We start from the raw sequence: 14,275 nt of genomic DNA, 5'->3' as shown, positions 1-14,275 counted from the left end.
AAAATGACATGCAATTTTCAACATGTTTCACAAATAAAAGACTAAAAACTGAGAAATGCACAAATATTCACCTCTCCTTACTCTGATATCGCTAAATAAAATACAGTGTGATCAATAGATTTAGAAGTCAACTAATTAGTGAATAGAAACCACGGTGCAATGATTATTTTAGTAATAGATTAATTATTCTATAGATTATTCTGACAGTTGATTAACTGGAGAAAAAACATTGACACATTCTGCAGATTTTTCATTTAACCACTAAACCCCTTTTAGGCTCTTTCCAGGCACAGTAGAAATCAAGCTAGCGAACCTCAGTCAAGGTAAGTTTCTCCTTTGCAGCTTTCAGATCTTCATTTAGCGTGTGAACAGTCTGCTCAAGTTTCTGTGTGGTGGCGGCCATCTTCTGTTCTTTTTCTCTAAGTGAGGCGATCTCTTTCCTGTAGCCCTCAACGTTATCCTGCAGCATCTCATACCTGCAGACACAGAAGTCAGTGGAATAACATTTCTGCACAATCTAATTTATTTTCTAAGCAGTTTATAAGAACTAGGTCTGGATCACTGAACTTTACCTCTTTGATGCAAACTCTAGCTGAGTTGATATTTTGGCATTTTGAGAGCGGAGGTCAGAGAGCTGCTCCTGCAGCTTTTCATTCTGCTCATTCATCGCCTTATCGCTGTCCAGCCGCTCCTTCTTATAAGCAGAGAACACTTCCTGCAACTGAACATAAAACCAGACAAATGTATTTACTTTCATATATATTTATCTTCTCTGAGGGGGAATAAAGTAACTACAATATAGTAAGACTTAATTCATATCATGTCAAGTTTTTCCACGTCAAAAGATGTATGAGTTTTTAAAGAAAACCTAGCAGCAGTTCTGTGGTGTTCTTTACAAAAGCATCCTAAAATTTATGTTTTAGCAGTGATAATTAATTTTTCCTCTGAAATTTGGTAAAGAAAGACTCAAGATATTTTTACAACACTTTTATTTCTTGCAAACGTAAGAAAAAGGTCAATGGTTTGCAAAGACCTCTTCTCTACAGAGTGAACAATGCCATCTGCTGGCCTTCCTAAAACTAATGATCATTTACAAAAATACAGATCAAAATACTGGGTTCCTATTGATTGTTTTTCCACACATGACTAAAATAAAAACTTTTCCAGTTTTAAATTTTTGTTATGTTTTCTTCTTGTATGTTTTTATAGAATTCTGTACATTCAGGAACAAAACATTTAGCTTCTTGGGTTTTAACTGCAAGTTTAAAATATACAAAATTCGAATGCAAACACTTGCAAGTTGTGAATAAGTTGTTGGTCACCTGCCGCAGCGCTGCCTTGGCCTCCAGCGCCTCGGCAGACTCAGCCATGGTCACGAGTGCAGTGGGAGTGGTTGCTGGTGAACGTCGGGGGTTCGATGTCAGAGAAAACTCCTCCGGTGGTGTTCCTAAACATGGCAATATGTCAATAACATGAGTGAAGCCATATCAGTAAAAGGTTTATTGGACAAAAAAAGCAGACTGAAATGCTGGAAACCAAATTAGATTTAAACTGGAAATTGCAAACATAGAACCTTCATTCAAATGGAGTCAAATTCGGATTCTCAGAGTGATTACTGTCTCACCTTGTTGAGGGAAAGCCACTCCGGTTGCCTGAGCCAGCAGTACACGGTACATGTCTCTCTGCCTCACGATGGACTCTGTCATCTTAATCTGCTGGCTGCGTTGTTCCTTCAGCGACTCCAACTCTGCCTGGGCTTTCTCCAAACTCTGCTCCAGCTCCACACGCCTAGAAGAGCACATCATCAGATTTAGAATCAGATTTTTGGGGATTTTATTCCTCCATCTGTGCAGATATTAAAGATGTAACAGACGTACTTATTGCCAGTGCTCTCCTGCTCTTCTTTCTCCTGAGCGTCACTCAGATCCCTGAGGGCCACAAGAAGTCGCTGGTTTTGCTTCTGGAGCTCCTCCACGCTGCGGAAGGTCACCAGGTGTTGGCTGATGACCTCTGATGTGCTGCTGATGTCGGCTGAGCTCACTTCCTCCTCCTGAAGCACGTGGTTTCCACGGGCCTCTTCCAGCTCAATGAGCAACACTCGAACCTGACAAGATGAATAAAGGATTTTAGATCGATTTAATCTCCAAGGATAATTAAAAATGAATAAAGGTAGAGGAGGAGCTTGAACCCACCTGTTGAGCCATGTCAGCCACCTGGAGTTCATATCTCTGACTGTCTCTTTCCAGGAGAGTAGATCGCTTATTGGCTTCATCAGCCTCGTTCTGCAGACGGTGAACTTCCTGTAAAATATACATTTAAACCCAAAACTTTAGGGTTAGGGGTAGAAACAGAAGACCAATGCAGAAGCAAGATCAATCCTTGAGCCTTTTCGCATTTTGTCGCTTTACAGTAACAAACCTCAAACAATTTCACTGGGATTTTATGTGATGCACCAACACAAAGCAGTGACTGACTATGTAGAGGAAGGAAAATAATTTATGCTTCAACTATTGATTATATTAATAATTTATTATTCTGATAATCTGATAAAAAAGTGGGGTTTGAACCTTGGTCCTTTTTCATCCACAGTAATGCATTACTTTCTGTTGGTCTACCACATAAACATCTCTATAGTATACTAAAGTTTGTGGTTCTAATGTGAGAAACTGAACATGTCATATTGATACATAAAAGTATCAATTTAATATTTTTTACTCCATTGTTAAGGAAAATATTGAAAGTCAACATAAAATAATAAACCCATACAGGCCTGCACCTCGTTAACATCACATACCTTAACGGCTTGCTCCAACTTGGCTGACAGACTGGCCACCGACTTCTGCATGCGCTCGTGTTCGTCCCTCTGCCGTTTCAGGATGGGGGCCTTGGCTTCGACTTCCTGCACAATGTCATCCAGATATTTGTTGACACGCTTGTTCTCCAGGCGCTCCAGCTGCAGCTGCTCCTGGCTCTCCAGATACGCCGTGTACAACTGCAAACACACGACTTGCTTGGTCAAGCATGTCGACAAAGAAACTGCTTGGCAACATTTTAAACATCAAATGGAACATTTTATTGAAAATTACAAACGATTCTAGACTAAATTAGAATAAGATGTCTGAATTTTATGTTCTGTAAAATAGAACACAGTGAAGCGTTTATAAATGTACATGTTTTCCATTCTTATTTCTCTTTGTTCGCATTTGTAGTCAGGCATGGAAAATTGCAAAGCAAATTTTATGTTCTAAGACTTTGTGGGAATGGTCTGAATGACGACTGCAACCAGGAAGCTGATTTGCTTACTTCAGTCAGCTTCATGCCGGGTTTTATTTTGGACACAGCAGCCGCTGTTGGAGACATTGTTGTTATTTGGTTCTCTGCCGGCACGCTCGCACCAGCTGGTCCTGCTAAGAAAAAAAAGTTTTGAAAAAGAGATGCTACTGAAATGTATTTTAAAATATGATCATGAAGTAAGTTTAACACAACTGACCTCTGAGTTTAGAAGTTGACAACAGGTCATTGGCGTTGTCCAGCTCTTTCTCAAGGCTCTGGATCTTCTCCTTTAACTCATTAACAGTTTTGTCTGCTGCGTCGTTCATCTCCTGCAGCTTTTCCTCAAGAGCCTTGTTGGCTAAAGTTGACAACATTTTTTTTTTACTTTGATACTAGCAGCCACACGTTTACATGCATTTATTAAGGGAATGCTAATCATTAATTTTGAATTCCAATTTATTAATTTAAACTTTCCGTTTAATTTAAACAGGGAATTTAGATCTGGGATATTACTTTGGAGACATTTCTGAACAAATTTAGACTCAAAGGTCATCACAGCTTAAGTAATGAAAGGAAATAATGATATCAAACAGAGATCAAAACTGGTCTTAGAATTAATAAAGCAGACTAAAATAACAAAGAATCTGGTCTCCAAAAATCCACAAGTGTAGCAGTTCTGATTATTTACTGACTGTGCTTAAAAGCTGTTTGTGTTTGATAAAAAACCCCAGTCCCTCTAAATTAACTAAATATTCTTTAAAAAAGAGTAGTCAAATATTCAGCCAAAAACTGAACCAGAAATATTAACAAAAGTATGGATGAACGAAAATCCACAATAAAAAAGAAGTAAAGTTGTGCACCCAATTTGATAATTCAGCCAAGTTTGTACTGAAACTCTCAGCTTTTACCTTCTCCAGCATCTTTCAGCAGCTTGTGTAGTTCCTCCACCGCCCGACTCAGCTCTTCACTTTTTGCTTCAGAATCTGCTGCCGCACCCTGTCAGAACAAGAGTGAAATGTTATTCTAAAAAACGCTGGAACTGAGCACAAAGTTTACTCTTAGGTTTCTCCACACCTTGTATAAGTTGGAAAGTTTAATGTTGGCATTCAGTTCGTTTCGAAACTTCTCCTCTGAGTTGGCCTGCTGCTCCTTTGCCTAAAAAAAAGGAATTAACAAGCATCCAAAAAGCACAAAAAACCCCATCAAGTAATGCACTTCTTTCAAAAATATGCCAATAAACTAAAAATGGGAGCTTCAAATTAGACAATTTGTAAATACACACTTCTTTTAGTTTGTTGACCATCTCTTCACTTTGCTTTTGAAGGTGGTCATTTGAGGTTTTCAAACTGGTCACTTGATCTTGTAGTTTGGTTAACTGCAAATTAAAAACAACATTGTTAAACTGGATAAAAAATTAGAAATTAAAATCACAACACAAATTGAATCACAGCAGAATGACATAAAATGAAATAAAGAGATTCTCACCTCATCTTCCTTATTCTCCAGTTTGAATTTCAGCTCCAAGATTTCATTCCCCTTTTCCCTGGACAGGGTGAGCAGTCCCTCCGTCTTTGCCTTCAGTTCGTCTTTAAGCCAAGAAATCTGACCATGCAGCAGCTCCTTCTCTTGTTCCATACGCTTCTCCTTATACTGGAGAGACAGACAACTCTGATCAACAGGCTTGCTTTTAAGGTAATATTCAATGAAGACAAAGATCGCTTCAGAACTCACTTTAATGTTTACTTCTGCAGCTTCATGTTCATCCAGCTTCATCTGCATAGCCATCTTACTAGTGTTGACTTCCATTAACTTATCATTCAGCTGCCTCAAGTCATCTGACAAAGCAAAAAACTTGATATGTCCAATCAATTTTTTATAGGCCAATAAAGAATATATATAAAAAATTATAAATAGTGCAGTTAGAATATCTTATTCCTACCATTTAAATTCTCAACTTCCAGAGATCTCCTCTCCAGTGTCCTCACAAGTTCCCGCTTTTCTCCTTCCAATTCCTCTTTGGCTTTCAAAAGCAAAGTCTGAAGAGAAATAATGGAGGTGTTTAATGTGATGGCGCTAGAGATCAGGGAAAATGTATTTATTCCATCTGAAAGTGTGGTAACAAATCTGCAGCTGTTTGATCTGCACACACATTCAACAGGAAGACATGTTAAATTGAATACTAGTCGTGTGGTTGATTTTATTAAATCAAGACTGAGTCTAGCATCAAAGTAAGCATGCCACAATGCTTGATTCAACCATTTCAATTGTTTGTGTATGGGAGTGGGTGAATAAGAGACTCTCGCAATCCACAAACAGGGGTCGTCCAGTTTGTGACATCAGTTTGATTTTGTGCAATGCGACAGGCTTTTTGATAGTAGTCACAAGACCTTACACGGGATCCTTGTAGTTCAAAGAATAGACTTTAAAATATTGTTGTTAGTTTATAAATCACAGAAAGGCTTAGCACCAAAATACAATATATAAATACAAAATACAATAAAAGATCGATTCCAGTTCACTCAGACCTTCTGGTTCTAGTTTTTTCTGCACCCCCAGAATCAGAACCAAACATGGAGAAGCAGCATTCAGTTTTTATGCTCCTCTAATCTTGAACAAACTTTCAGAAAAACTGCTGATTAATAACTGGAACATCACAAAATGTAGTTTGGCTTTCAACCTGTCAGTGCTTTCCCTTACCTTACTTTGCCACTGCAATGCAAGGTTTTTGCTCGTTTTATTTTCCTTCTAATCATGTAAAGCTCTTTGAATTGCCTTGTTGCTGAAAATGTGCTATAAAAATACAATTGCCCTGCAGTCATTGAATGACCGCGTTTGAAAACAAAAGCATATTAAACTCAAACAGGAAGAAATGTGTTTGAAACCTGATGACTGGCAGAGTCTGGGACATTTTTTAAAATGATAGGTGGGCCAAAAGTCCTAAATGATGTGATAACAATACACCGCAATAAATTAATTTATAACTTGTGCTTAGTTATTCAAACATGACTTTTCCATTTTGCTTAAAGATGTAAATTTGACTGTTTAGCAAAGAATGACAGTGATCAGTTTACTTTGGTGTTTTTTCGATTTCAGGGGATATTTAAAAAAATGTTTAAAGAAGATTACAGTCTTTTTAATCATGGCTGTTGTTATCTTTGCTTGTTGGCGTGTTGTCTTACCTGCTCTGTTGACAACTTCTCCTGCGCAGACTCATTTTCCCTGTTCTTCTCACAAACACTTTTCAGTTCTTCATCTGCATTAAATGTTTAACAGTAAGTTGATCTATAAGACTCAAAAAAGGCGAAAACCAGATAGGAAAACAGGAGTAAAGCGAAGGATGTTTTACCAAGCTTCGTGAAATCCTCTTTGACTTTAAGATGTTCTTGAGCTTGAGACAAAAGCTCCGCCTGACACCGCTGAAGTTGATCAACTTTTTCGAAAAACTGTTGCTCTGTACAGGAAAAATAACCAACGCCGTAAGCATTAATCCACTTACTGAGAAGCATTTTGTCTTATTTAGCTCAAATCTAACAGTTAGCTTCAAGGAATGCCTTGTGTTAGCATTAGTTAGTTTCCAACGGGGTTTTTACAAATCGTTAAGCAGCTTAAAAAGAGTCAGTTTAATCCAATAACCCACTAGCTTTATTAGAGGCAAATAAATCGGAAGTAAAACAATTACTATTTAAATTAAACAAACTTTTCGCCATTAGCACTCATCACTCCGTACTCAGCACGTTTAGCACCAACAGTTAGCCAAAAAAGCACTAATAACTCACCGCTGTCAACCCGAAACTGTTCATGCAGTGCTTTTAAAGAATCAATTTCATACTGCCGATCTAATAAAAGTTTCTCAAATTTGCTTTGAAGAGTTGTCGGTAGTTTAGATATATCGGACGAATCCAGCTCCTGCAACAGCAGTGCCGCCATTTTCGACACAACACCTAACCGCGCAAGCGCGATCGGTTCTCTTGTTCTTTGTGACTTTACGAGAGGGTAAAAATACGTACTGCCACCTAGTGTAATGACCTAGAATTACCAGTTTATTTCGAAAACATTCAAGCAAAATATCTTTATTTTATGTGAAACACAAAGGTGGGTAGAGTCCTCAAAAATTGTGTGTTGCTGCTTTAACAGATTTTTACACAAGTGAAAGTGAAAAGTAATCATCCAAAAAATTACTCAATAAAAAAAGCATTGGTGGAAACTCTACTCAAATACAAATGGTCATAAAATCTGATTTAGAATGAGAAAAGGATGTAATCAGATAGATAAAAACATAATTTTTTGTGCAGATTCTGTTATTTAAAATCAATCAATCAAATCAAATTTTATTTGTATAGCACATTTCAGCAGCAAGGCATTTCAAAGTGTTTTACATCATTACAAACACAGAAACACAATGCAACATAGAATCAACAATCAAAACATGACATTAAGTCAAGTTCCATCAATAAATTTGTAATTGATTACATTTCAAATACAATCCTAAACAGGTGGGTTTTTAGTCTAGATTTAAAGGAAGTCAGTGTTTCAGCTGTTTTACCGTTTTCTGGAAGTTTGTTCCAAATTTGTGGTGCATAGATGCTGAAAGCTGCTTCTCCTCGTTTGGTTCTGGTTCTGGGGATGCAGAGCAGAACCAGAACCGGAAGACCTGAGAGGTCTGGAAGGTTGATACAACAACAGCAGATCTTTGGTGTATTGTGGTGCTAAGCCGTTCAGTGATTTGTAAACTAACAACAGTATTTTAAAGTCTATTCTTTGAGCTACAGGGAGCCAGTGGAGGGACTTTAAAACTGGTGTTATGTGCTCTATCTTCCTGGTTTTAGTGAGAACGTGAGCAGCAGCGTTCTGGATCAGCTGCAGCTGTTTAGTTGATTTGTTGGACAGACCTGTGAAGACGCTGTTGCAGTAATCAATGCGACTGAAGATAAACGCATGGATGAGTTTAGAGTTTAAAGACTAAAGTGAAGAAATTTATACAACACAATTGAAACATAGCAAACTAGGCCAATGAAATACTGTTCCAAATATAATTTTCTAACCTGAAACACATCCGACCACAATTTTCAGTAATCAGTAGTTAGAACAGGGTAATTCCAGTGACACAGTAGTTGACCTCCAAATTTCTCAGTGGACTCAGCAAATAGAAAATAACAACAGAACAATTATCTTTCTATAACACTGTATGTGTAGACTGTATGTGTGTGTGCTGCACCTTTGATTAAAACATATCTGTTCTTCATTGAGTAGTCAGAGATTATAGAGAGAGAGCGATCATTCAAAGAAATGGTATTTCATGCATCTTGGTTGGAAAAAAGCCAGGTGAAGAGGTCATAGATACCTTTCAATGATCTCGAACCAATATGTTCAGTTTAAACTTTATGAAGTATTTTTCTATAATAGCCACAGATTCGTCATGTTCTCCACAAGGTGGCGCCAAGCGCACTGATAATAACCTGCAAGGGGATTTTAAAACCGTGCTGAGAGGTAATGTGTTACTGCATATCTTAATTTTACACAAACATCGACAGAAAAGAGGGCTAGTTAAAGAAAAAGATGGGCTAAAAGCACAAGGAAATGTAGAAATAAGCACATTATTACTGATTTGGTCTTTATAGGTTTTAAAGCTTTACAGTGTAGGCACACTGAAATTATACACCCTGCAATTGAAGAAAAAAAAGTCAGTTTTTCACTCATCACTTACAAGATGTATGTAACAGACGCTTACCTGCCGTTTGTTTTACGTTGCCATGGTAACCCAGAAGTTGGTGAGTTGCTCTTTTCCCGTGTCCAGAACAAATTCCTTCTTTCAGTAATATTGAGGTACGTCAGATGTTTGCAACATGTTGTTAGAATTTATGTGGGTTCAGTGAGTGAAAATGATTTGTTTGAAACACATACAAGTGAACCGGAAGAGGAATTGAAAGTGGAATACGCCAAATAGACAGAGGCAGGAGGCTCTCTCTTATTTCTGCAACTGTACTTTTGAGAAACTGGCAAACACGGCATTGTTGTTACATTGTTAAAATTTGTACATTATAATACTGTGACAAAAAGTACAACATATAGAAGCATATTGCGCTTAAATACGTATTGTTGTATTTTTTAGAGTTTCGTTCCGTGACTTTTCAGGAGAATAAAGAAACTGGACATCAGTATGAAGCATGGATTATTATTTTTTTTAGACCAGTGCAGTTACTATGCATTTTAAGAAAACTTTAAGTAGTATATTTATTCATGAGCATAACACTAAAGATATAGTTAATCACTTATGTGTTAAAGCTGTGTTAATGATCAAAATAAAATGGGAAAACTCTTGATTAGGCTAAAGTTTTGAAAAAGGTTAAATGAAACACCAAATAAAGTTCTAATAATTTGCAAACGACAACAATGTTCTGTCATTTTGTGCTGCAGCAAGACACAGTGAGGTTCTTTAAAGACTCAAAACCCCACTTTCATGCTTTGAGTGGAAAGTATGCATGCCTCATTAACTTGCTACACTGAGATGTAATTGTCCACAAAGCTTTATATTAGTGATTACTTTGTAAACAAGAAGTAAGCTGAGGAGAGGGTTTGGAGTTTGGCGTACTGGTTCCTGAGGCAGCTCCCTGTTGTTGTGTTTTTCTTTTTCTGTTTGTTGTAAACAGATCATAAAACAGTGTCTCCCAACCTGAGTTAGTTTTGTGACCAGGGAGTGCAAGAACTTAATGTTCAGCTGGAGAAACAGTCATAGAAGAACAAATTAATGTAATAGCCGATACCTTTGAGAAATGTAATTTTATTCTAACATGCACAAGTTCATCAACCCAGAGTAACATCTCTATAAAAAAGGCTTTTCACTTTCTATTAATTTTGTTTTTGGCTTTGCTGGACTTTATTTTGAAGTCCAGCAAAGTAGCCGATTTATATTAGAAAGATTGGTCTCTTTTATTCCGAAGAAACTATAAAACTCTAGAATGATCATAAATTAAAAAGCTTGAGTTTGGTGCAAAAATATTTAATCAGAACCACAAAATCACTCTTAGCAGTGACATAGTATGCATTCTGCACAGATATTTATTATTTAAATCTGCCTTAAAGTAGTCAGTAAGTAATGAGAATACTTTGTGGTTTCAAATACCTGCTGATAGGTGTGTCTGTATCCTTGTAATGTAATTGGAAGGTAGGGATGTCAAGATTGGTCACTGCAGAAACCTTGCAAGTCACAACCAGGCCCGGAAATATTTTTTTTAAGAGTTTAACTTAAAGGGATGGTGTATCCTGTTAAGTTCCTGTAACTGCCCTCTGTGAAGGCTTGACTTGTTTCCGCAGTTCAGTTAAAGTTATTTATTAATCGGGTCCTTTGTGACATACACCTTGAAGGTATTCAGCTCCTGTCTGGACCAGTTTGGACAAATTCCTCAGTGCCTTATGGGCCCACAGTCTTTGAGGTACCGTTACAGAACAAAAGACCCTAATTAACCACAGAAGAGTTGCAGGCAATGTTTGCTGCAAGTTGTTAACTATTTTCTGACATTCAATTGTCCCACCTGGTTACCAAGATGTTCAATTACCTATAGCAACATTACAGTGCAAACCCGCTCAAATCTGAGTCATCTGAGTTGCTGTCAGGACTTGTTGCTGCATTGCAGCATGATCTTAATCATGTTGACAAGTGATTCAAGTAACAAGGTACACATAACAGCATAGCAATGTGACAGCAAGCTTCTATTCATGGAAAAGTTTTAAAGAAATGCATTGTATTTTGCCACCAGGTATACATCAAATCTTTCAATTTTGACCAATAGTTCTCCAAGCTTTAGGACTTTGTACTACGACTGCTTTTAATTTTTGTTTAATACAATCCATTTACCGAAACACAACAAGATTTTCTGCAGAAAAAAAAGCTGAGAAAAAAAGGAGTGTCAGATGTGAAAGTACTACAATGCACGAACAGAAGCGGAATCACTTCTTAAACAAGTGGAAAAATTTAATGTTTTGACTTAAACATCTATTATGTAATTTTTTTTAATAGGTTAAACAAAAAAAGGAAACAAATTGAGTTCTTTCCTGCTATTAACAAAGTGCAACATGGAAATATAGAAACATTCGCCAATAAATGTTCATGTACTGGAATAATAATCACTGAAAAACCATTTAACTTTGAAAGATTTTCAGAAAGCCTGAAAATGATTTACGATAAGCATTTTAAAAGTATTCAAGAAATATGTCTCCTTGGAATCAAACTGTCAGTAATGTATGCGTGGGCTGAGTCATTCAAACTACTGGAGACATACGGTTTGCACCTAGACTAAATTTAGCTAAATAACGTTGGGAAGTTAAGTGCACTGTAATTTACTTTTCTCCAACTGTTAGGCAATAGTATCATTACTCATGCTCATACAACTGAGTCATGTTTCCTTTTGCCCTCCCTCCTTTTTATTCCTCAGTTGTTAGCTCACAAGTTTGGTTATAACATTCATCTAGTCTGGTGTCATCTTACTCTGAAGATTTAAACCTAATTAATGACATGAGTCAACACATTTTTTACATCATCTCAGCACTGTTAAAGTGATGCTAAGATGATGCAAAACTGTCATAAAACAGTGTCTACCTGAGCTAGATTGGTAGTAAAAGGAGGTGAAAAAGGACTGAGAAAACTCTCGTTACACAATTTTTACTGCACAATACACAAAAATCCCAGATTTGACCTTTCAGTCACTTTAGTCCAAATCTCTTGTCCCTGCCAGTCTTGTGGATAAAATAAAAACTTCTAATTCTGCAAGTGCTGTTATGGAATATCCAAAGTATCTATATTTATATGACCTTGACTGTTGTATGACCATGACACAGTACTGAACCATTGGTTTTGATGCTAAAAGATGATATTTCTAGTCAGATTCAGATTATTTTTTTCCCGTTTTAGTTGTAGAGTATTGAAATTATGGTTAGTTTGTTTTGTTAGATGTGTTTGTATGCTTTTTATTTGTTGATTAAAATGCTACTAGGTAGATCATTGAGATAGGTGGGTCATGAAGAAAGATGGACAAATTAAAAATTAAAACAATCAAAGTTCATTTATACAAATATATTTTCATGCTCTTATTTTTTCCATATTTAGTCAAGCCTGGAAGATATTTCAATTAAATTCCATACTTTTCCACACAGTTAACAATGACACTCAAAATAGGTTTTAGCCTAATAGATAGTGCCACTAAACACACTTTCACTGTTACATAATCTTTCTTACATCCACTGTCCATGTTTGGTCCCTGAGCTAGTGGGTCATAACATGGCCTCATGGAAATTTGTTTTTATGTGGATGAAGTAGAGCATGGCAGCTGGGCTTTCCAAGAGTCCAAACATAAAAATGCGCATAAGTTATCCAATTAGCAGAGCTGTAAACAAAGGGGGGGATCAAATGGTTTGAGTGGGAGTAGAATCATGTGGTCAGTGTAGCGGTAAACACTGAGGTAAACATTTGTTTGAGAGGAGCCATGAGTCAAGCCTGTCTTGGGGCCTGTTTCAGAAAGAAATTTCAGATGGTTATTTATATAACTGGGCAGAGGAAATTCTTGGAACTTAGAAAGTGTAACGGAGAAATGCTACGCTTTGCAGTTGTAAAATATCTAGGTGCTTAACAGTTACCTAAATAGCATCTGGTTTTGCTTTTGTTATGAAATAATGTTCTAAAATGTTCATCTAAACACGATCTTGTTGTTTCTGTGACTTGTAGTTGAATGAGATTGCAGGATTTTTATCCCACCGTCGCGTGCCGTCACGTTCTGCATTGCCCAGATAATGAGCGATTTATTTGATTTAAGTGAGTTAGACCAGGGATGTGTTCAAAACTGCTGGAAAGAGATTCTCAAGGAATCTCTTGATTCAACTTTAGCTGAAATTGGAAACATTTTCAGCTAAAGTTATTATGTATATTCTCTATTTTTAGATATTTTCATCTCAAATCTAGAGCATCAACAAACTGGGTGGTCTGGCTTTTGAGCTCTGTTGGCCTGCCTCTATCCACTAACAGATAAAAGTTAATGATGTACTTTAAAAGCAGACTGTGGTTTCAGTTTTAGTAGACGTATTTAGAAGCCATTTCTGCAGATATCAAACTACTTAATTTAATTCAATTCTGATTAATCAGTGGGTTAGCATTGAAGGTCTTCACCTAAAAAAAGCATGATTAGTTTTTATTGCCAGGGAAATGCCAGGGCTTAGCAGAGGTCATGGGCATGTCAGAACCTACTGTATGTTGTTACATGACAAATAAGGCTGTTTAACATGAAACATCCCCCTTCCGGAGTTTCGCTCTGATATCCTTAACATCTCTGCATATGGGTGACTTTACACCTCTGGCCCACTGGTGCTTTTATTTAAGGTAAAACATTTCAAACTCTTAACTAAAAAAGAAACAAACCTTTCTCCTGTAAATCCTAAAAAAAAGAGGAAATGAAGTATTTTTAACTTCAAATCATAGGGTTTTGTTTTGTTTGAAGATTTTTTACAGATATTTTTGAAGAACCATGTACATAATGACATTAGATTTTTTTAAATGTTCTTTACAAAAATCTTAGTTTTATTTTGAATCATTAACAGTTTCTGAAATGATCAGAGTCCATCTGTTACACACAAACGTGCCAGATTGAAATTCACCTAAATTACTTTTCAATTTTGATTCTCCTTATATTAATTAACTATAATTAATTATAAGGTAATTATAGTGATCTATCTACTTAACACGAACAACTTTAAAATGACCTAACTACTAACTAAGTTTTAAAAGACCTAACTACTTAACACAAACAAGTTTAAAATGACCTAACTATTAAACATAAACAAGTATAAAAAGACCTAACTACTAAGTTTAAAATGACCTAACTACTAGCTAAGTTTAAAATGAACTACTATTTTTTTTCTCAAATATCGGCGTCTTTGACTCCAGGAAGAGCAGGATGTTCTCTGCCTTGTTGCACTGCTTCAGCAGGTCCTTGAAAATGGCCTTGCCCTGTCGTGCGAC

The 14,275-nt window shown here is 36.6% G+C and overlaps 1 protein-coding gene across 3 annotated transcripts in view; it reads right to left on the bottom strand.

Annotated features, from left to right (window-relative positions):
- The window catches only part of tpr (translocated promoter region, nuclear basket protein), a 29,303-nt gene extending 22,080 nt beyond the window's left edge, over nucleotides 1–7,223 (bottom strand). For 2 of the 3 annotated variants that reach the window (XM_023339406.1, XM_023339407.1), the window contains exons 1-18: nucleotides 7,050–7,223; nucleotides 6,620–6,724; nucleotides 6,453–6,526; nucleotides 5,213–5,309; nucleotides 5,005–5,108; nucleotides 4,759–4,923; nucleotides 4,556–4,648; nucleotides 4,348–4,428; nucleotides 4,182–4,269; nucleotides 3,491–3,631; nucleotides 3,304–3,407; nucleotides 2,795–2,992; nucleotides 2,193–2,300; nucleotides 1,878–2,104; nucleotides 1,625–1,788; nucleotides 1,323–1,447; nucleotides 573–721; nucleotides 314–476 (exon numbers count right to left, since the gene is read on the bottom strand). In XM_023339406.1, the coding sequence (XP_023195174.1) occupies nucleotides 314–476; nucleotides 573–721; nucleotides 1,323–1,447; nucleotides 1,625–1,788; nucleotides 1,878–2,104; nucleotides 2,193–2,300; nucleotides 2,795–2,992; nucleotides 3,304–3,407; nucleotides 3,491–3,631; nucleotides 4,182–4,269; nucleotides 4,348–4,428; nucleotides 4,556–4,648; nucleotides 4,759–4,923; nucleotides 5,005–5,108; nucleotides 5,213–5,309; nucleotides 6,453–6,526; nucleotides 6,620–6,724; nucleotides 7,050–7,200 (2,337 nt within the window). In that variant the 5' untranslated portion in view covers nucleotides 7,201–7,223. The remainder of the gene's footprint in view (nucleotides 1–313; nucleotides 477–572; nucleotides 722–1,322; nucleotides 1,448–1,624; nucleotides 1,789–1,877; nucleotides 2,105–2,192; nucleotides 2,301–2,794; nucleotides 2,993–3,303; nucleotides 3,408–3,490; nucleotides 3,632–4,181; nucleotides 4,270–4,347; nucleotides 4,429–4,555; nucleotides 4,649–4,758; nucleotides 4,924–5,004; nucleotides 5,109–5,212; nucleotides 5,310–6,452; nucleotides 6,527–6,619; nucleotides 6,725–7,049) is intronic. The other variant, XM_014470558.2, reaches the window with a different exon arrangement.
- Nucleotides 7,224–14,275: the final 7,052 nt, after the last annotated feature.

This window comes from Xiphophorus maculatus, chromosome 9 (genome assembly GCF_002775205.1).
Source record: "Xiphophorus maculatus strain JP 163 A chromosome 9, X_maculatus-5.0-male, whole genome shotgun sequence".
NCBI lineage: Eukaryota > Metazoa > Chordata > Actinopteri > Cyprinodontiformes > Poeciliidae > Xiphophorus > Xiphophorus maculatus.
This window is presented reverse-complemented; position numbering and strand designations above follow the sequence as displayed.